General features: G+C 41.7%; 1 protein-coding gene across 3 annotated transcripts in view; it reads left to right on the top strand.

Annotated features, from left to right (window-relative positions):
- The first annotated feature begins 1,751 nt into the window (after nt 1–1,751).
- OPTC (opticin) overlaps nt 1,752–24,005 on the top strand; it is a 58,588-nt gene continuing 36,334 nt past the window's right edge. Inside the window, exon 1 of one of the 3 annotated variants that reach the window (XM_072133112.1) lies at nt 1,752–1,897. In XM_072133112.1, coding sequence (XP_071989213.1) covers nt 1,818–1,897 — 80 coding nt within the window. In that variant the 5' untranslated portion in view covers nt 1,752–1,817. Of the gene's footprint in view, nt 1,898–8,545; nt 8,645–9,620; nt 9,719–24,005 lie in introns of those variants that run through there. The other 2 variants (XM_072133114.1, XM_072133113.1) reach the window with 2 other exon arrangements.

The raw sequence follows: 24,005 nt of genomic DNA, 5'->3' as shown, positions 1-24,005 counted from the left end.
TTTTTGGTTGACAGAGCGGGTTTAGGGGTTATTTTTTATGTGTTGAGTTGTCCTTTTCAGTGGTACCATTAAATTTTTGGATCACTTTTTGGATCATTTTTGTGAAGGGATTTTTTTTCAAAAATGTACAATTTTGGCAAGTTTTTCAGGTTTTATTTTTATGGCGTTCCCTGAGTGGAACAATAATGTTACTTATTTATTGTACAGATTGTTACAGACGCGGAAATACCAAATATGTGGGGTTTTCTCATGATTTTGTGTTTTTGTACTTTATTAGGTATGTATAGGGAATGTTGGTGTTTAGGGGACTTTCACTTTGTTTAGTTAATTCTTTTTATTAATTCTTTTAATTATCTAGTGCAAAAGACCCTTACACGCCACTGTCAGCATGAATTATTTTATACATAAATCCCCTAATCATTTAATAAGGAAAGGCTTTTTATAAAATTAGTTTATAAACATAGCCTGAATAATATAAGAACAAAACAGCAACCCCTATACGTATCAGTTCCCATAGGTTCACGTAAAGGTTCCCTTCTGTCATGCGTCCATCATGCATACAACTGAAATAATAGCCAAGGAATGCAGGCTATTTTTGCAGATATAAATAGCACATACCACTAACAGGGTTGTGAACTAGTATAGGCCAGCAAATATTGGTAGGTATTGGTCAACATCCCCTAATTTACTTAGGGGTCCTTTCTACAGTATCAGTACTAGGGCAAATAGGAGTGATCAAAGTGTCACATATTCCTTATATTATTAGCAAATAAAATTGCAACTTGCCCTGGAAATAAAAGTCTTGGGGCTGGAATTTTTGTTTTAGTTTTTTGTTTTTGTTTTCCTTAGCAGGTACTTTATTTATAAGTTATAAGAAAATAAAGAGAGGAAGAAATTACTTAAACTGCTTCTTCCTACTAGATGCATTCTTGGCTTTGTCTTAAAGGAAATCAAAATAGTGACTGTGGTATTCTTCTTATATTTGTTAGAAGGACGGAGGACATAGATAACAAATACAACAGATTACCACAGTAACAATGCTTAAGGGATGAGGGAGGTGTAACAGAATTTAAAGCAAGATCAGAGGGGCCCTTCAGGCAAATCAGCATAAGTTGATATTAGAAGTCCATTGATAACATATTTAAGATTACCACAGTCACAGTGGTTAGATCTATAAGTGAGTGTCCCTGGTTTATCATGCTTCATTTTGATGTTAATGTCATTTTAAAATGGCAGCAATGGGGGGGGGGGGGCAAAAACATATGTGTCTCCAGTTTTACAAGGCTCCATACATGAAAATGTCAAAAACAAATATAAATAAAAAACTAAAACATAAAAATGAAAACCCTACAAAAACATATAGATTGTGGTATCACATAGACACCAGCCATAGTGAATACATTCTAATCCGTTTCATAGTCCTTGGAATACATTCACTTGTATATGTATAGTATATGATATATTTGTAAAGCTCAAATTTTCAAGCATAAGCTTAGTTATTATGTGTAGTTATGATAACTGCAACTACGGATAAAAGCTGAAAATAAACTTTGTTCATACAAATTATATGCAATATTGTTTAATTCATTCATTGAATGGGTTAAACTGTCTAGGACCCTCCTGATGGATTGTTGGTTGCAGGTTCAGACAGGATTATTTTGTCTTTTGTAAAAGATCTGAGTGTCCTTGTTTAAACACCCCCTCCCAAAATCACAACTCTGTCTAATTGGACAATAACAGGGCCTTGGGTCATTAGGTTCTATTGTAAGGAATCCTACAGACAGCTGCAAAAATAAACCAGATTGGTTGCACTCAAAATGCTTCCCTATTCCTCTCTCCCTAGCAAATACTCCATCGTGAGCTTTAACCATATCTTCTGGTCATTTTCTTTACACAGGTAAGGCATTTTTCTTTTATTGGATGTAATACAAAACTACAGAGACAGAAAATAACTTTCCACCATGATTTGGACTATTAGCCATGATTTGGATCAAATTATTTAAGATACAAAGATTACAATAATGTGAACCTTCTGTTGTCTCATAATAACATATAGACCATAATATTTAAAAAAAACAGCAATTAAAATACAAATGTATTCTATAATTCAGTGAATCTACACATTATACCTTAAATTATTATAAAGGAATCAAATGTAACGTTCGATTCTTATACCAGTCCAAACCAGTTCTAGCTTTAGTTTCAGCATCTTTCATTTACTTGTAATAAAAAATGTGTATAATTTTGTCTCTTGTTAAATAGTTCAATTGACTGTATTCTTTATTTTAAATCAATATGTACTTTATTGTAAGCACACATTATTTGGTAGGATTACTCTGCCTCGGGGGAAATTCTCCTCAGTCTGCTCACTGATGAAAATGTGTTCATAACCAGTTGTTTCTTTATTAAAGGAATTACTGACTCTGACAATGTCAGCAGTATTCTCTTTATCACATTAAATGGGACATTATTGTGCTGTGAACACAGTCAGAACTAAGTATATGTCAAATGCCACTGCAACAAGAAAAAGCAGCAATATTTTATTTAATTGAGTAGGTCCTTTCATATTTAGCTTGTCATACATTGTGGGATGTCTCACAAAAAACAAGATTAGTTACATGTTATTTTGTGTCTTCCTATCAACTGTGGTGCTGGAATTTATGTAATATTTGTTACGCACACAGTTTTTTAAAGCTTTTAAAATATAGGTGTGATGTATAGATTTTGCACTCACTATTGGGAAACCTAAAATACTTTACTAAAATAAGACACAGGGGGAATTACAGATCCTCTTCAGTCAATTCCTGTTTTACTTATAAAAAATCAATTGCGCTGTTTTATTTTCAATTTTTTTTTATTTTTTATTTCTGTATTGTTCTGATCAAATATACAATTATCTGTTGACATCTCATTTACCAAGAAGATATGTAGGGATACACACCCCACCGATAAAATAACCAATAAAAATGGTTATACCCATTCTCCAGTGCATTCATAAATTTTCAGGAGGAATAACAGAGCAGTAAAACATTACTCTTTAACCCCTTAAGGACGCAGCCATTTTATAGCTTAAGGCTCAGCCCGATTTTTTGAATTCTGACTTGCATCGCTTTATATGGTTATAACTTTTGAACACTGTTACTTATCAAAGAGATTCTGAGATAGTTTTTTCCCCACATGTTGTACTTCATTTTAGTGTTAAATTTTGGCTGATAAGTTTTGCGTTCATTTACAAAAAAAAAAGAAAAAATGATGAATTTTTTTGAAAAATTTGCCATTTTCAAAATTTGAAATCATTGCGTTTTCAGGCAGATAGATTTACCAACTAAATAAATTGCTAAATAACATTTCCCATTTGTCTACTTTACATTTTCATAATTTTTGAAATGTCTGGATAATTTATTTTGACGTCACGCGGCTTACAAATCGAATATTGCTTTTCCGGATTTTCTGAATTGACTATTTTGGGGATAAATACAGTTTTGAATGAAATTTTGCATATTTAGCATCAAAACCCCCTATATAACCAACCCTTTTTCAAATCTGCACCCCTCAAGCTATTAGAAACAGCTTTTACGAAAATGCTTAACCCCTTGAGATCTTCATAGTAATTGAATCAAAATGGAGGTGAAATTTAGAATGGTCAAATTGTGCCGGATATACCAGTCCAGGATTTTAGTTTCCTCATTGGCCCCTTTTGTAGGCTATAAAATTTTAGCTTTTGCGTTATTGGTGCCATGTGATGGTATTTTTTTTGCAGGATGAGATGCTTTTTCCAGCGTTACCATTTTGGGGTTGGTATCCCCTATTGTTGAAAATTTAGGAACTTTTTTTTGAGGGGAGGAGTAGAAAAGCATCAATTCTGTACTGGATTTTTGACTTTTTTTTTTTTGGTGTTCACCGTATAGCCAAGTAATCATGTTATCTTTATTTTAAGGGTCGGGGATTACGGGGATACCATACATGAATATTTTTCTAAATTTTTACTAAATTTGTCAAATAAAACCCTAATGTGGGGAAATATTGATCATTTTGCATTGCCGTCTTCCAAGTGGCATAACATTGTTACTTTTTTGGCTACAGAACTGGTTAATGGCTTGTTTTTTGAGGGACATGTTGTACTTTGTACCAGTATCATGGAGTATGTTTTATTGATCACTTTTTATAGCATTTTTTGTGGGATTGAATAAGTAAAAATCATAATTTTTGGAGGATTTATAACATTTATTTATTTTACGGCGTTTATTGTACGGGTTCAATATAATTATATAGTGATACTATATATGTGGGGTTTGTGTTATGATTTGGGGCATTTTTATTGATTTCTTTCTTTATTTTTATTGAATAACTTTTTTTTTTACTTTTTCACTTTTTCTAGCATGGGACATGAATAAGCAATCATTAGATTGCTTGTTCATAATAATACTCTGCAATACTTGCAGGGTATTAGCAGTGTCAGCCTATGCACATGCATAGGTTGGCACTGTGCCAGTAGGATGACGTCATAGACGCAGTTCTTGCAGGCATTACTGGGGTCCAGATCGGACCCTAGTGATGCCACGGACCCTAGTGATGCCCCGAAAACGATTCGGGGGAGCCGATCGTGGGGGAAAGACCCCCGGAAGCATGTTAGATGCCGGGGTCGCTCATGTTAGATGCCGCGGTTCGGCTCAGATCTTGAGCTGAACCGGCATCGGCTCAGCGTCCGATATATCGGACGCTGAACGCTAAGTCACCGCACTCAGCGTCCAATATATTGGACGCAGAGCAGGAAGGGGTTAAAGGAAATCTACCATCAAAATCAAGCATGAGAAACCAGTGGCATGTACTCATATATCCAGGCACCTCTACAGTTGTAATCTTCTTATTTGTTATCCATGGCCTCCTTTCTTCTAAAATCAACTTTTGTACTGATCCTATTGATAGGATACACAACTGCCATAAAATGAACAAATAATCTCTAGTGGTTCTTTTAAAGTAGTTGGTTTTCAAGGCTCAATCAGCAATTCCACTGAATCAATTTATTTGGAATTCATTGTGTTGTACATTCACATGATAAATTCTATAAACATTTTGTAAGAACACGGTTGCAGTTTTACTACAGCAACACTGTGCTATAGGTCATAAATGATTATGTCTTGTAAACCACTGTAGGGAGGTTTCTTTGTGAAATCTGTTATGACATGCTAGGAAATTAAATATTGATTGGGTTACTTGGCAAATCATTTTTGAGCAGTGATTGCAAAGACTAGCATTAATATTCAGTATAGCACTGGGTAATAAAATGCTGTATTTTAACCCGAATGCCAAAATGAAGTGTAAAGGTCAAATTATATATTATACTTATACATCGGAAGCAGAGCTGAAGACGGTTCAGCTCAAGATCTGAGCATCGGGAAACACGGGGTGCCGGCTGTGACTGATAGCCGAGACCCCAGTGTAACACCCACGGTCAGAGTGGGCTCCAATCGTGGGTGCTTAACCCATTAAATGCTGCGGTCAGTGCGACCGCGGCATTTAAGTTGCCTTTGGGGGGGTCTTTTCCCCACGTTCGCCCCCCTGACGCCGATGTGCATAGGCTGACTGTCACGTAATGGGGTGCGGGAAGAGTATCTGAGGCTAAAGTCTGTGGACTCCCTGGAACTCCGCAGAGGATAACGATACTAGCCGCAACCCGGGAGCGGAGTCCAAGTGGACTGCTGTTTTTCGCCAGAGCCCACCGCAAAGCAGGATTGTCTTGCAGCAGCTGGGAGCCACCAGGTCACTCCACGGGTGCGACTAGGCCCATGGTGGCAGCCAAGGTAGGGACACAGGGAAGGCGGGACCACGAAAAGGCAGGACCTCAGAAGGACGGCTGGCAGGACCTCGGAAGTACGGCTGGCAGGAGCTCGGAAGGAAGGCTAGCAGGACCTCGGAAGGACCACTGGGATACCGGACCACGACAGGATAACAGGACCGCCACAGGATTATAGGACCGCCACAGGATTACAGGACCGCCACAGGATTATAGGAACACGGAACAGCACAGGAACAAGGGAACTCCAGGGGAACACCACAGGAATCACGAAGGCGTCTGGAAACATTCAGGAAACTCGGAGGCATCTAGAAACGCTCAGGAAACTGAAAGGCGTCTGGAAAAGCTCAGGAAACTCAGAGGCATCTATAAACGCTCAGGAGGCTTTCTCTTCAGAAGAATGATCTAAAGCTCCGGCAGGGGATGCTGGGAGATACAGAATATATATCAGAGCTGGGATGCCAGCAGCAATTAGGAGGACGCTGGCCCTTTAAATTCCTGGAGAGTATGCGCGCATGCCCTAGCAGCGGGAGCGTGCAGCCCAGTCAGAGGAGGCGTGCAGCCCGGACGAAACCGCAGCCTGGAGAGGTAAGTACAGGCCGGGGACGGGGCAGCATATAAAGTGGAGCACAGGTGGCCCCACGATCGATGTCTTGGATCGCGGGGCCACCTGTGACACTGACATTGCTAATACCCTGCAATACATCAGTATTGCAGAGTATTAGCATGAACAAACAATCAGATGATTGCTTGTTCATGTCCCACGATGGAAACAGTAAAAAAGTTTTAAAAAAAAGGTTATGCAATAAAAAATAAAGTAAGAAATCAATAAAAATGCCCATAAGCCCCATAACATATAAAGAGGCATATAACATGAAAAAAGTCTAAATCATAACACAAACCCCACATATATAGTATCACCGCATCCGTAACCACCCGTAGAATAACAGTAAAAAAAACTGTTATAAACCTTCCTTTTACCTATTCAATCCCACAAAAAATGCTATAAAAAGTGATTAAAAAAACATATGTACTCCAGAATGATACTGGTGCAAAGTAAAACATGTCCCACAAAAAACAAGCCATCAACCAGCTCCGTAGCCAAAAAAGTAACAATGTTATGCCACTTAGAAGATGGCAATGCAAAAATGATAGATTTTTCCCGCATTACGGTTTTATTTGACAAGTTTAGTAAAACGAAAGAAAAAATATTCATTTGTGGTATCCCCATAATCATATCGACCCATAGAATAAAGATAACATGATTATTGGGCTATATGGTGAACACCAACAAAGAAAAGGAAAAAATCCAGTACAGAATTAATGCTTTTCTATTCCTGCCCTCAAAAAAGTTCATACATTTTCAACAATAGGGGATACCAACCCCAAAATGGTAACACTGGAAAAAGCATCTCATCCCGCAAAAAAATGGCGTCACATGACCACAATAACAAAAAAGTAAACATTTTATAGCCTACAAAAGGGCCCAATGGGAAAACTAAAATCCTGGAAGTTGCAGGCGCTCCTTCCCTTCTGCGCCTTGTTGTGCGCCCATAAAACAAGTAACAGCTACATGTGTGGGTCTCTGTACTCGGGAGAAATTGCAGAACAAATTGTAAGATGGGTTTTCTCTTTTTTAACTTTTGGACATGTGTAAATTGTAGGGCTAAATAAACGTATACCCGTCAAAATGTGACCATTCTAAAATTCTCCATTTTGATGTAATTACTATGAAGATCTTAAGGGGTTAACAATCTTCCTTAAAGCTGTTTCTGATCATTTTAGGGGGGCGGATTTGAAAATGGGTTGATTGTATAGGGGGTTTTGATGTTAAATATGTAAAATTTAATTCAAAACTGTATTCAAAAATTATGAAAATGTAAAGTAGACATATGGGAAATGTTATTCAGCAATTTATTTAGGTGGTAAATCTATGATGATAGATCAATGATTTCGAAAATGGCAAATTTTTCAAAAAATTCATCATTTTTTCTTTTTTTTTGTAAATAAACGCAAAACTTATCAGCGAATATTTAACACTAAAATGAAGTACAACATGTGGGGAAAAAATATTCTCAGAATCGCTTTAATAAGTGACAGTGTTTAAAAGTTATAACCATATAAAGCGACGCATGTCAAAATCCACAAAATGGGGCTGAGCTTTAAGCTAGAAAAATGACTGCGTCCTTAAGGGGTTAAGTCTGGCTTTGTGTTTCTGCATTTTTTCTGCTTTTCTGTTGGTGTGAAGTATTTTAGTGATTTTACAACTTTTTAAAGAAAAGTTGCAAAAACTTAAAATATTTTTTTTCTCTGCTAGGAAAGGGCAGGTATGGATTTTTGCCTCAATTTGCAACTATATTTGCCTCAATTTGCAAAATAAATAAGAGATACATGTGCTCCATATACAACAAGAAATATTTAAATATTATAAGAATAAAAGATAAAACATCAAAATGTTATGGGAACACAAGTCTTAATATAGAGAACATTGATACATAGACAAAGACAGGTAAATTATCATTTGATCTGCATATTTAGTTTTTATTGTAATAGAAAAATAGGGAACAATATTAAAAACAACAAAACATAGACCCTTGAAAAAAGGAACAAATTCAGCAAAAATTTTTTTCTTTCCATCGGCACATGATCAGGTCTCTGGAAATCCATTCTTCTCTGCTAAACAGCAGAGACAAACTTTAATCATGATTATAGTTCTGTACAGCTGTTTTACGGGGAAGCGGGCACTCCCATCCTGTGTATTGTGTTTGGTCTGTGAAACCCACCCAGTGCATAGAAACATGTTCGTGTGCACCTGATCTAACGATAAAACAAAGTACAAGTTTTTATTCTGTAAGTATATTTGATTTCTAGGACAAGATCAAATCCTTGTTATTTCATCAGTTACTTGCTTCAATTATTGTGAGCCAAAATCACACAGAACGGGAGTAACATATAACACCTTGTTGCCGATACAATCTATGCCCTGTAGTGGTAGTTAGTTAATAATAGAGCTATTCTGGTTGTTCTTCGTTTTATTTTTTTAATTTTTTTTCTGGATCCTTCTCTTTGATTACAGAAGCAGAATTTTAAACCAATACCAAACATCTTAAAGAGGGGTTTCTTCTATTTTTTATATTAGCCTTACTTTTCAAAAACTGTAGCTTCATCATCATGTTTCTAGACGTTGGTTTGTGCTCTTTAAGATGTCAGAACTCACAAATTGTTCTGTATGGGATCAGTTTTCAGACTTCTGTGCTTGAAAACCGCACCCAGAGCTGCTTATTGGCAGCTCCTTTTCAGGTTTTTTACTTGGGAAAGCTGAGTGTGTGTTTGAGCATGTTTTATGTGCAGCTGTGGCTTGAGTGATGGACGGCTGAGCCAGTCAGTGCTGGAGGCAGTGTCCTTTTCTTCATCATATTCTACCTAGTTCCTTCAGAGGGTACTGGCTATTCAGTATGATCTATGCTTTCTAGTGCTTCTGCTATTTTGTTTGCTATTCTGTGTAATTGACCTCTGCTACACTTACCAATCATTCTATTGCAATACTATTCTGTACCTTTTCCGCAATCATGGTTTTCAGCCAGTTTTGTCTGACGCTACTTGTCTGTCTGTATGTGTTGTTTGTCCATCACTGTTGTGTATCTCCTGGTGTTACCCTGCTTTCCATGTCCCAGGTTTCTGGCTTGTCTCTTTTCTGTAGACTAGTGTGGACACTGGTCTATATCAGTATTTCTGTTACCTGTCTGCTCCACCATCCAGCATCTGCTAGACGAAGTAGGGTCACTTAGGGAGTTAGGTTCCTGATAGCAGGTTCGCCCTTGTAAGGGTGTTCTTATCTGCTGCAGGCAGGGCCATAGCCCCCAAGAACAGCCCATGGTGAATTTGCCACCACTTACCCGGTCTGACAGCTAGCAGGAGTTTCAGGTCAAAAGGTTTTTCTTTTTTATATGTTAATGAATGGAATTAAAATTACTTTTTAGCAGCGTAAAAGGTTAAAAATTGCTTATTGGCATTTAGGATTTCTAGAAACTGAATGGGGCAAGTAATGGCAGGGAAGAAAGCACAAACACCCCCCTTTCCCTGGGGAAACATCATTTAGCTGGTCGACTGGTTGATTGATTGTGATTATTTCAAGGCTTGTACACCAGAAAACTAGCATACAAGTCCTTCATAAATCTCCCCCACAGTCCGTATTTAGATGGCCATATGTGGTCCATGAAATAAGGACAAAGTAAATAAAAGGTCTAGAAAGTAGGGGCATTTGGGGGTGTTGGAAAATCCTATTTGGCATGGGTCCCAAAATGCTGGATCAAAATATAAAAATGATTGCTTTGCTTCATTATATTCTACCTAGTTCCTTCAGAGGGTGCTGGCTATTCAGTATGATCTATGCTTTCTAGTGCTTCTGCTATTTTGTTTGCTATTCTGTGTAATTGACCTCTGCTACACTTACCAATCATTCTATTGCAATACTATTCAAACCAAATAAGTTGTTTTTCCACCTAAGCAAATAGTTTCAACCCTCAGAAGACTAAGGCCTCTTGCACACTAGCGTTGCGTTTCACGTCAGGGTGCAATGCGTGAAAAACTGACGTTTTTGCTGCGTTTTTGTTTCATTTTTGTTCGCGTTTTTTTGCGTTTTCGGTGCGTTTTTCACGCGCGTTTTTTTAAGTCAATGGAACTTTTTCAAAGGGACCAAGGTTCGGGAATAAAATGTTTTATTTAATTGAAAAATAATGTCTTCTGATAAGTTGCAAACATCTGCGATCTATTCTTCACTGTTCCGCGCGCGTATATTATCTCCCGACAAATTAGCAGATGTGAAGAACAGTGAAGAATAGAATAAAAACAGTGAACACAGTGAACACAGTGACCACAGGATCATTTAAGATAAAAACACAGTGCAGAACACAGTGCAGAATAGATTACAGATGTTCGGCACATCTGCTTACTTGTCGGGAGATACGCGCGGAGCGGTGCGAACAAAATAGCATGTGAAGAACAATATATATGTGTGTAAAGAACACATTGCAGATGTTTCCATACATCTGCAATGTCTTCTTCACACATATATATTGTTCTTCACATGCTATTTTGTTCGCACCGCTCCGCGCGTATCTCCCGACAAGTAAGCAGATGTGCCGAACATCTGTAATCTATTCTGCACTGTGTTCTGCACTGTGTTTTTATCTTAAATGATCCTGTGTTCACTGTGTTCACTGTGTTCACTGTTTTTATTCTATTCTTCACTGTTCTTCATTGTGTTTTTTTAATTAAATGATCGTTAGCGAGCAGGGGAAATACTGTTATACTGGTCACCTAGCAACCCTTACGTTTAAAACGCATTGCACTCGCATTGCACTTGCAATGTTTGCGAGTGCAATGCGTTTTTGATACGTCCCCATAGACTTGAATGGGGCGTGAAAAATGCGCGTGAATCGCAAAAATAGAGCATGCTGCGATTTTGACGCGCGTGCAAACGAACGCAAGCACGCGCGTGCAAAACAACGCAAATGAAGAAAGACCCATTGAATACAATGGGACAGAGTGCAATGCAAGTTCTGCGCGTCAAATGCACGCGCAGAACTCGCGCGTGAAAAACGCCAGTGGAGAAGGGGCCTTAGGCCCCTTTCACACTTGCGTTCTTTACAAGTCTATGGAGATGCATCAAAAACGCATTGCACTCTGAGACACATGCAAGTCCATGCATAGAAAAGATAGAGCTCAGTCCTGAGTCCTTGAAATTGAAATTGAAATTGCGCATGAAAAACTGAGACACTGAACAAACTCTGATTGAAAACTGATTGAACTCTGATGCAAAATGTCAGGTTTTCACTGACCAAACCCTGTTCTCACCCTGATCAAACTCTGACGTGATCTGCAACGCAAGTGTGGAAGGGGCCTAACATTTAACACCTTCTCACAGCAGACTGTGACCACTGACTGTGGTCTGACCTAGTGGTAGTAGTTACATCAGACAACAGTATCAAGTCACCTGATAGAACTTTTAAAAAGTCAAAAAAATAAAATTCCCAGCCTGTTCTATAAATTATGTATAAAAGTAAAAAAGAAAAAAAAAAACTTAAATACACATGGTTTGCCCACTATTTCAATTTTTTTAAAAACACTATTAAAATAGGAAAATAATCATTACTAATGTTTAGATTCACATTGGAAAAAATCTGATCAAATGTGGTCCCTCTGTTTAACCCTTTATCACCGATGCTTATTATAAGCTTCAGACTCAATTTTTAGAATCTGAAATGTCATGATAAATGGTTATAACTTTAATGGTTTAATACTTTAACATATCCAGATGATTTTGAAATTGTTTTCTCATGACACATTGTACTTCATGTTAGTTGGAAAATTTTAGTGATAAGCTTTGCATTTCATTCACTCTTTGAAAATTAAGAGTTTTTCAAAATTTTTGCCAACGTTTGAAATGTTCTGCTTTCTAGGTAATTAGGCAGAACACCCAAATAGCCAGATAACTAACATTTGCAGAATGTGTGCTTTGCATTGGCATGGCTTTTTTATGTGTCCTCTCATTTTTCTAGTATGTTATTAGGATTCGAAATTTAGGTGCGATTTTTCTCATTTTCATGAAATTCGCCAAAACTCAGGTTTTTAGGGACAACTCAGCCTTCAAGTGAATTTGAGAGGCCTAAATAATAATAAATCCTATAAATTAACACAATGTTGAAACTTCACCCCTTAACCTATGTAAAATAACTTTTACGAAGTCTGTGAACCCTTTAAGTGTTTCACAGGGGTTAAAAAAATATAGAAGTTCAATTTAGAATTTTTGGGGAAAATACATTTATTTAGGCAAAAAATTACACTTTCACAATAAATTAAATGATGAAATGTTCTGCAAAGTTTGATACCCAATTTCTCCCAAGTGTGACAATACCCCATATGTGGTGGTAAACTGCTATATGGGCACATGGTCAACCATTGAAGAGAAGGAGCGCCATTCAGAGCAGACTTGTATTGTCATATTGAATAGTTTTTAAAATGTTTATTTTTTCGGTCATGCAAACATACGAGGGCTTATTCGCAGATACACTGTATACATTTTTTTTGTTGATCGCTCTCTATGGAACATTTTTTGTGAGGGTATTTGATGAAAAATGTTATATTATGGGAAGCTTTTAGTTTTTTTTTTTTGTTTTTTTTTACACAGTTTACAGTGCAGGTTCAAATTTAGATTAATTGTACAGATTGATAAAGATGTGGTGATACCAAATATTTAGTTTTTTGTGATTCATATACTTTATTTGGGTTTTTATGATTATGATTTTGTGATGATTAGGGAACTTATATTTTATTTATTTTGTATTTTATTCATCCAATAACTTGTTCAAACCCTTATATACTGCAAAATAAATGTATTGCAGTATGTAATGCATGCTCAGTTAGTTCCAGCCAGGTCCTGCCAGGAGGCAGAACCTGGTAAACAGTGGACACTGCAGCCTCAGGGCACACGCCGGACTCCAGAGCTGCCGCAGGATGGATTGGATTCCCCAGTTAACTCACTAGGGGGCAATCCCCTTACTTGTCACAGATATGCTTGACCATGGCATGTAAGTAGTTCAACACCCCGGAAAAACTCTTATCTTCTTTTGACGTGCTGCCATAGAAAGACAGCACTTCAAAAGAAGTACCCATGACGACTGCTGTAAAAACCCAATAGGGTGTTCATTAAGGGGTTACTTGATCAAAAGGTCATACACCTTCAAAAATGGTATCAACAAAAACTTGCATAAATGTAACAAGTTTTGGACTTGATTTATGAATGTGTCACAGATTGGGCCAAATCTATTAAACTGGCTGTACCAGTTTTCTGTCATACTTTGCACATAAAAGAATGTCTTTTGAGTTTGCTCATGTATTTGTGATATTAATTTTAAATCCTGGTATGTTCCCAAATTCTTCAATTAGTCAGAATACAGTTGGAACCGTCCAGGAGGGGTCTGTGAGAAATACTAGTATATCATCAGCAAATAATGCTTTGATGGCACTTGTCCCTACTCTAATGCCCAGTCCCACCTCTGGATCCAGTAGCTTTCTTGCCAAAGGCTCCAAAGCCAAGTTATATAACAATGGCGAGATTGGGCATCCCTGGCGTTTTCCTCTTGCTTACCTAAAAGGGGGGATCTGAAACCCGGGGTTTATATTGCCACCTGGGGGTCAAGGCATAACGTCCACATAAATTGCCTAACAGTCCCTGGGAGCCGAATCTGTCTAGTACCTGATTCAGCCAACGCATGTTGTCGAAAGCTTTTTCGGCATCCAGGGCTAAAAGCGCCCTGGCTCCCTTTGAAACTGTAGTCAGGTTGTCAAGGTTTGTAACTGTTGCCCTCCCTTTTATAAAACCTACTTGTGATTGCTCAATAAGGGATGGCATGGTATGGGAAAGGCGGTTAGCTAGAAGTTTTGATATTAGTTTCAAATCCTGATTAATCAGGGATATTGGTCTGTACGATTCAGGTTTGAGCAAATCTCTTTCAGGTTTAGGCAGTACTTTTATGAATGCCACATTTGACTATGACATCAATGGACCACCCTTGGAGATCTCATTATAATGTTTTGCCAATAAGGGTGATAGCTGAGTTCTCAGGGCTTTATAAGATTCTGCATTTTATGGTAATTCACACCTTTTATGGTTGCCCCCACTTCCTAGTCAGTTATTTCTGTGTTTAAATCATCTAGCTGGTCCTGGGTTACTGTTTGGAGAATTACTGTATTGAGTTGCTCTAATGCTTTATCATCTGAATTTGGATCTGGGTAAAGTGCTTCATAAAAGGTCTGAAACACCTTCGCTATGGCCGAAGGGTCTGCGTGAACTACTACCATTTGATCTTGTATGCGATATATGTGTGCTGTCTTCCTCTGTCTCTTTGCCAAATTGGCCAATAGCTGCCCTGATTTGTTCCCAAATTAAAATAGTTCTGCCTCAAAAGGGCCTCTGTGAAATTGTTCTCTCTGTTATAAGGCCCTCTCATGTACTTTTCTAGCTTCCTTCCAGACCTCAAGGTTTTGTTTGCACAGACGTTTTAAATATGCTGTGTAGGCTTCTTGAAGTTCCTGGCTTGTGGGTATCTACCCCTAGCTTTCTTTTTCATTCTACCCACAGATGCCATGATTTTTCCTCTCAGGGCTATCTTGGCCGAGTCCCAATAAAGTTCCGGTGAGGTTTGTGACTTCGAGCATTCAAATTTGTACTCGGTCTACCACCCCTTTAATTGATGAATAAATTGGTCATCCTTAACTAAACAGGTAGGGAAACGCCAGAAATAGTCATCTCCTTTCATATGATTTTTGTGGAGTATCGGCTCAACCACCAATATATGGTCTATGCGAGACCACGTATGGTGCACCTCAGAGTGGAATGTATATTCCCTTCCATCGGGATGCTGGTGTCTCCAGGCATCTATTAGATTATGATCTGTCGCTGTCATATACACTCACTGGCCACTTTATTAGGTACACCATGCTAGTAACGTATTGGACCCCCTTTTGCCTTCAGAACTGCCTCAATTCTTCGTGGCATAGATTCAACAAGGTGCTGGAAGCATTCTTCAGAGATTTTGGTCCATATTGACATGATGGCATCACACAGTTGCCGCAGATTTGTCGGCTGCACATCCATGATGCGAATCTCCCGTTCCACCACATCCCAAAGATGCTCTATTGGATTGAGATCTGGTGACTGTGGACTCCATTTGAGTACAGTGAACTCATTGTCATGTTCAAGAAACCAGTCTGAGATGATTCCAGCTTTATGACATGGCGCATTATCCTGCTGAAAGTAGCCATCAGATGTTGGGTACATTGTGGTCATAAAGGGATGGACATGGTCAGCAACAATACTCATTCAGGTTGTGGCGTTGCAACGATGCTCAATTAGTACCAAGGGGCCCAAAGAGTGCCAAGAAAATATTCCCCACACCATGACACCACCACCACCAGCCTGAACCGTTGATACAAGGCAGGATGGATCCATGCTTTCATGTTGTTGACACCAAATTCTGACCCTACCATCCAAATGTCGCAGCAGAAATCGAGACTCATCAGACCAGGCAACGTTTTTCCAATCTTCTACTGTCCAATTTCGATGAGCTTGTGCAAATTGTAGCCTCAGTTTCCTTTTCTTAGCTGAAAGGAGTGGCACCCGGTGTGGTCTTCTGCTGCCGTGGCCCATCTGCCTCAAAGTTCGACGTACTGTGCATTCAGAGATGCTCTTCTGCCTATTTGAGTCACTATTTGAGTCACTGTTGCCTTTCTATCAGCTCGAACCAGTCTGCCCATTCTCCTCTGACCTCTGGCATCAAGAAGGCATTTCCGCCCACAGAACTGCCGCTCACTGGATGTTTTTTCTTTTTCGGACCATTCTCTGTAAACCCTAGAGATGGTTGTGCGTGAAAATCCCAGTAGATCAGCAGTTTCTGAAATACTCAGACCAGCCCTTCTGGCACCAACAACCATGCCACGTTCAAAGGCACTCAACTCACCTTTCTTCCCCATACTGATGCTCGGTTTGAACTGCAGGAGATTGTCTTGACCATGTCTACATGCCTAAATGCACTGAGTTGCCACCATGTGATTGGCTGATTAGAAATTAAGTGTTAACGAGCAGTTGGACAGCCGTTCCTAATAAAGTGGCCGGTGAGTGTATACGTTTCCTGTGTAATTGGACAGTCTACAATGCATTCCCATTTGGCAATGTATGCGTGCTGGACAGGAGCTTCCTGGTCGGTATGTAGCAAGATGAGATACATTTCAGATATGAGCCCTGATGTCTGCATATAGGTCTTACATATATGTTCAAATGGTGTAGGTTTGGACACTATATCCTAGATTCCAAGGGTTTGCAGCAGATGTCTAATCTGCAGGTAGTGATATAGGGAGGATTGTCGAATATCACATTTTTCCTGCAACACCTGAAAGGGCAGAACTGTTTGAGACATGTGGTCCACTATGTCCGCGTATCTGAACAAACATTTAGAATGCCAGGGCTTCACAGCTGCTCCTGTTAGCGTATGTGGTAGATACGGTATGTACAGAAATGATTGCATAGGAGTGCGTTGAGACATTAATGAAAATTTAGAACTGCATTTACTCCATTTAATGTGAGCATAATAGGGCCCAATAACGGGCCAGCAGGAGCTGGGGCTCCTTGGGTCCACAGATAAGAATTAGGATGGTATGGAGCCAGCCACAATTTTTCAATCTCCATCCATCTGGAGTAAGCCCACAAAGTTGACCAGGTGGGTATGCGCCTGAGATGGGCAGCCCAGTAATACTTAATGAAGTCAGGAACCAATAGGGTTTTCCGAATATTTCCGATTTGCGCCGAATTGCCCCAGGATCTTGGCGCCATTTCCAATACGTATATAGCTGGAGGAGATGTGCAGGCATTTTATCTCTGCTGTTGGGGTTGCATAAAGATTTTTTATTGTGTTCATAAATGGTCCCCTTATGCCCATAAATCCCAACTTATGAAACATTAATGACCAATTTGTCAAAGGCTTTTTCTGCATCCAGGCTAAGGATAAATGTTTGCTCATCAGCCTTATCAAATCAGTTGTGCGCCTGGTATTATATCCCCCTTGTCGGTACAGGACAAAGCCTACTTTGTCCTTTTGTATCATATGAGGGAGTAGTGGGAGCAGCCGATTAGCCATAATCTTAGTGTAAATTTTGAGGTCGGCATTAAGAAGGGCGATCGGTCTGTAATTTGCGCATTCTGTGGTGATTAGTGTGATGAAGGAATGGGTGAGAGTGGACAGAAGGGGTTCTCCTTTCAGAAAGGCATTAAATAGTCGCTCCATGTGGGGGAGTAGAAGCTGTAGTAAAAGTAAGTCAGTCCCTCCGGTCCTGGTGCCTTGCCATTTGGCATGCCTGGGAGAGCTTTGGGAGGGAACAGGAGACCAAAAAATCATTAAGGACCTTTTCTTTCTCTTCCACCGAAGTGGGTAGAGTATTGGGCAGGGAGTATAATTTGGCATAGTACGCTTGGAATTGGTTTGCTATGGCTCTGGGGTCATGTAGTAGAGTGCCCTTCGCATCTCGAATGACATGTGGGGTTTGGCGTTCCTGCCTCTCCCGGAGCTGTCTCGCAAGGAGGGAGTGGGATTTATTGCCCTTCTCATAATAGTCTGGTTTTGACTATACTAACATCTTCTCTACCTGCTTTAATCTCCCTCAATGATTCCACCAGGCGGCGGAGCTGCCCCGTGATCGGGTTAGCTGCCATAGATATCTCCATAGAACGTTGCATTTTACGCAATTCCTCCTTCTGCCATGTACTATCCTGTTTAGATCTCGTCCCTTGCTCAATGAAACAACCCCTTATGACCGCCTTATGCGCCTCCCATAGTGATTGGGCGGGGACTGTATCAATGTTCAATTGGAAATATTCCGCCAAAGAGGCAGACAACTCCTCCTTAACCCGGGGTACCTTCAGAAGGGCTTCATTTAACCTCCATTGGCAATTACGCGTGAGGGAATAGTCATCTCTCAGGTATAGGGTCACAGGGGCGTGGTCAGACAAAATAATGGAGCCCACATCCGCAACATTTGAATATCACCAAAAAAATAATCGATTTTGAGAGCTAGATTATTTTGTGAGTGGTTCCGTTGGGCCACCACTACTGACAGTCTGTCCATGGACCCCAAGAAAATTAGATTAAAGTCCCCACCAAGAAGCAATGGGGCTGAGGAGAGCCTATCCAGCTTGTTTAATACCTTAGTAAGAAATCATATCTGTGAAGAATTAGGTGCATATACATTACAGAGGCGTAGTGGGCTACCATTTAAAGTCCCCTGCAAGTTTAGATAATGGCCCTGTGGGTCCGATATAACAGAAGAAATTTGAAGCGGGCATGTGTTAGAAATTAATATTGTCACACCAGCCTTTTTGCTGTCATGTGAGGCTAGGTAGGCAGTGGGGTAGAGATGACCTGCAAAGGCGATGGAACCCCTGGCGTCTAGATGTGTTTTCTGCAAATAAACTATGTCCGCTCTACTAGTCTTGATTTTCTGTAGGGTCATCCTTCACTTAGCGGGGGATTTTGACCATATTGAAAGGTAGAAACTAGGTTCCATCACATCCGGAAAGGATTGATTACCTGCATCTGGTAGAGGGTAGCTCAGAATGCTGTTCGTCCCAGGGCTAGGCAGTTTACACAAATATAAGGGGTCTTTCTGCAATGTAGAATATAAAAGAGAGATGGGGGAGGGAGTGGGTGGATGGGGAAAGAGACGAGGGTAGAAGCAGACAATCAAGAAATTAAACCACACGTACAAAAACCTTGGTAAGAGCCAAGAAGAGAGAGCAATACGTCTCTATCTTCTGGTTAGACCTAAACTGCTTACTTCTGTTGCCCTCCTTGCAAGAGGGGGAGAACTAACAAGCGGTCAAGAGTCTCCCCGGTATGACCAGGAAGGCTGCATGGCAGTCCCGGAAAGAAATTGGGTAGTGCGTGGCCGAAACTCCTCCAAAAGGTGTCAGCTAGGCAACTGGTAATTACTTCTTTTTAAAAAAAATAGAACTTAGACCTATATAACAAGAATACCCCCACCCCTGGTGAAATAACTTAATGCAACGCAAATAAATCATTATTGCCTCCCAAATGGAGACTGATCTGTAAGGTCCCAGAATTGAAAAGGGATATGTATATGGAGAAGTCCTCCCAATTCACGGAGGTGAGTCTATAGAGGATTCTTTGGAGCACTGCCTCCTTCTTTTCTTCTGGACTGTCTGGCACTCTGATGTCTGCGTCGGTGCTTGGTAACTCAGCTCCCAGTCCTGAAGATCCCAGGTGTTACAAAATGAAGCAAGGTCTCCAAAAGAGTCCATCCTTTGAGGCTGTCAAAGCGAATGGGAATCCCCATCTGTATGGTATGTCGCATTGTTGTAAAATGTCCGGTAGAGGGCACAATTGCCTCCTTTTTTGCAATGTCAGCCATGATAAGTCTTGATATAACTGAAACTCGGCGCCATTAAAATCATAGTCTCTGTGTTTCCTAGCCAGGAACATAATGCGTTCTTTAAGCTTACAATCTTGCAAACAACATATGATATCTCTCGGTGTGGAGTTACAAGACTTTTGCCTTGTAACGGGTCACACAGACAACAGAACTAAAAGTCTCTATGGGAAGAGTCCAAAGGGAGGAGTCTGTGGACCAGTGGACCCTCTGGACCACCGCGGGAGATGGTTTGAGGCCCACGGTGGCAGCCAAGGTACAGGGATGTGCAGGAAACAGTCCAAGCCTGGGATGACAGCAGCAACACAGAAGAACACTGGTAACGCTGGCACAAACTGCAGACACCGCTGGACTGGAGCCTTGGGAGGCACTGCAGGAAACACAGAGGCAAACTGATGACTTGACACAGGATGGCAGGAGCACACGGAGGTACCCTGGTAACGCTGGAGACAGGAACGCGGAGGAACACTGGTAACGCTGGAGACAGGAACACCAGAAGCGTATGGGAACGCAGGAGACAGGAAACAGGGAGGCGTCTGGAAACGCTGGAAAACAGGAAACAGCAGGAGCATATGGGAACGCTGGAGACACACAGGAACACAGGAAAGTGTCTGGAAACGCTAATGGGCTTTCTCTTCCACAGGAACGGCTTATGGAAGCCTGGCATGGAAACCATAGGAGATCCTAGGAGAAGATCCGGCAGGGAGTGAAGGGAGGTGCCGGATTATAAGGACGAGGCTGAATTAGCAGGAGCCAATCAGGAGGATGTCTGTGACATGGATCATGGGAGCACCCGTGACAGGCCTAAGGGCTCTGTGTGCTCTAGCAAATTTGATGTGGACAGTGGGGACCCCAGGATCATGGAAAACTGTGAGGTGAGCGTGCCCTTTACGTCCTCTCTTCCTTCGGCCTCTGGAACCCCCTAAACCCTAATACTATTTTTTCTGTGGGGAGTGCCGGGCCAACAGTCCTGTTGGTCCCAAAGCAGGGATTTATGGTTACTGTGGTTTGTGGCCTGGTCTTTTGTGGCAGTATGTCGCGCTGTCGGGGCTACAGGAAGGTGTCGAGCCAAGGACTCACCCCTTTGTTGGTTGCTGGCTCCGGAGTTCGGCCAGCACATCCAGCTGCTGCCGTGGGAGACATAGTGGGGCTGTGTGTCTGCACGGCCACTCCTCCGAGACAGGTGTCTTCACAAGGTGGGTGCGCTTCAGCCCAAGGGAGGGCCGTTGCTCCAGCAGGCCTCCCGGGGGTTTCTCCTGCATCGGTAAGTTGTTGTGCCCTTTACCGGGGAGCTTTCTGGGCCGAACGATTTATCCACCGGGGGTCCGGAGCTTCTCCCTTACACAGCTATCTTGGTCGGCAGTCAGCCACGCCCCCTCAGACCACATTTTAACTTTAAATTTGTAGCATATGCTGGGTATTCAAGTGAATATGTTTCTGGATGCAAACAAAGGTCTGTCTCCCAGTCAGTCAGAACAGGTTAGTTGTCCTAACCGTTTGTATGTAGCATTATGTGGGTTTGCAACTATTTTGTTCCTTTTTCAAAGGAAATAATATCCCTGAGTTTAAAAGGAGTAACATATGTCAGGGGATAGTTCTCTCTTACTCATATGTAGGGAGTGTCATAAAGCTGCGCAACAAGGATTGGTGATGTCACTAAGTGAAGTCACTTAGGGAGCTGTCAGGTTTTGAGTTATGAATGATGAATTGCAGCCTCAGTGGGTAGTAAAATAAGATAAAGACTATTATACAGAAAATATAGCCTTTAGGGAATGGATATAGAGCAAAAGCACAAAGTCCATTATGCAGGTAGGAGGTAATGTTACACTATGGCCTTACCGCACCTTGATATTTACATATGCAACATCCCCCACCGGGGCCTAGCCTTAAAGGGGAGGCCTGGAGACAGCCGGGGCCCGCTGTACCGGAGTGGCTGGCGGTTGCGGCCTAAGCACGCTATTGTCACGGTGCTTGGTACGGGGGAACCGGAGGGCTGTCCTACAGCCTGGCAGGTCTCCAGCAGGGTGGTGTTGGCAAGAAATGATGAGGGAGAGGCTGCTATAGCGGATCTCCCTGGGGCAACCCCTTAGTGTCCCGAGTGTGAGTCTCTGGGTGATGGACAGGGTGCCGGTGATGAAGGCAGCCGTATTAGCAGGGACCAGACGGAGACAGAAGTTGAAGAAAACAACTTACAGTTCTTTATTTGAACCGCAGGAACCGCAGCAAACGTGCCTTTAACAGGTAGGTAGGGTGCCGAGATGTGAGTTGGAGGGAGCCTCAGGAGATAGTTCACCAGCCTGGATGTAGAGGGCAGGCTGGGAGGCAGCTGTGTCCTGGTAGGAAGCTTCAGCTTGTCCTGTAGGGCTTCAGGTATCACCTTCAAAGGTAAGATGATACCCCTTTTCCTCACTACACTAACTCTAGTCTGATGCTCCACTCTTCAGAGGCAGGGGCTAGGCTCTTCCTGCTCTGGTATAGGCTAGACAGAGATTTCTCACTCACTCACTGATTCTCCTAGGATTCCACACTAGAATAATCATCCAGAACATTCCTGGCCAGAGGGTTTATTACCTCCCCTTGGTCAGGTGGTGGCTGCTCCTCCAATCACATCTCAGCTTACAGAGCACAGGATGTAACACATATCATTGGATAACAGCATCTGGCATTATACAAAATACTTAACCTCTGCCTTGCCAGGCAGGATTCACCACTGCAATATCCCTATGTCCTATCAGAACCATGTTGTGTAATGGGATTACATGCAGGTGGGACGTATTCGCAAACCCTCCCTCGCCATTGCATTGGCGAGGGTGTTGCATACCCCGGGGGCAATTGAAAGAGCCGCCCTCGGCTCGACTACAGATGGTTTTGGGGCACAGAGGGGGCTAAAGGCACTTCTGGGAAGTGCAGGCTGTGTGAGGTGTAGGGACAAACCGCCCATGGTCCTGGAGACAGGCACCTGGGTTGGTGTCGGACTAAGACAAAAATATGTAGGATCTGTATGACAGTTGGTCGCTGACGCCATTAAACCGAACTGTACAGTAGGAAAGGTGTGGTGTCATGTCCTGTAATCCACTCCTTGCACCAAGGCCTGTATATTTGTTTGATCAACGCTTCTTCCCTGGCGGCAATTATATGGTGTCTATCTGCATTGCGTTAGCATATGCGACACAAGTACCTCCTGACTGGCATCCTTACCCATGTATGGGTGGCATCCAGGTGCTAACTGTGTAACACCCCCGGTCCCCTGTAGGACCCGCAGTTTACGGACTACCCCCACGTGCAAACCTCGGTTTGAGGGATCAGGTAGCGGTCAGTGTTTTACATAGAAGACGGTCCGACACAGCCACACTACAACCTGAAAAGCCTATGAAAGGGTTAATGCAGACTACTGGCAGATATGACAGTGTGCAAACATTTGGCAAAATCACATTGGCTTAGGAGCCCAATGGGTACACATCTTGAACGTTACAGATAGATAGGCTACTCAGAGTAGCACGGTAGCAAATGTCTCTTTTCCTGAAAAGAAAAGGCATAAAAAGTGCATGCAGAATGTCCATACCTAAAAAAGGAAGGCATTAAGTGCAAAATGATAATAAATTACATTGCAACTTTTCCTTTGTAGTATCTGGCAAAAGTCTCTCAGAAGGTCTCTACTGACAAAGTCCATCTTCTGGGTACAGCCCTTGATATGGGGGGAAAAGTGCAATGAAGAAGCAAAGGGTCTCCTCTATGGGTAGAGGGACAGAGTCCTTTGAAGAAATTCTCTGCTGTGGCAGAGGAAGGGTGCTATCATAGCACATGACCATGTATAGTCTCTTGACTGAGATAAATAAGGGTAAGAGTCTCAGGACTGTCTCTGGCTCTTTGGGGAAAATGGAGATATACACAATATTTACAATGGACATAGTACCTGGAGAGGGCGACAGCCCTTCAGGGATTAGTCAGTATCGCTGGGTTCAGCAAAGACAGGATCCAGCTCCTGCAGGGAATCCTGTACATCCTCAACGGGAGTAGGTGCCGGCTGGGGACACCCGGTGGCAGTAGTGGGTACTGCAGGTGCAGCAACATCCTCCGGACCTTCAGGGGGAGGAGCACTGTCGCCCGGGGTGTCGGCTGTTCCAGCCGGGGGCTCAACTGAGCCAGGGACCACAGAGGGGTCCAGGAAAAAATAAACGGAGTCCAGCGGCCGTGCCGCGGCTCCTTCCAGCTC

This window comes from Engystomops pustulosus, chromosome 2 (genome assembly GCF_040894005.1).
Source record: "Engystomops pustulosus chromosome 2, aEngPut4.maternal, whole genome shotgun sequence".
Taxonomy (NCBI): Eukaryota; Metazoa; Chordata; class Amphibia; order Anura; family Leptodactylidae; genus Engystomops; species Engystomops pustulosus.
Note: the sequence above shows the minus strand (reverse complement) of the source record. Positions and strands in the feature narration are given on the sequence as shown.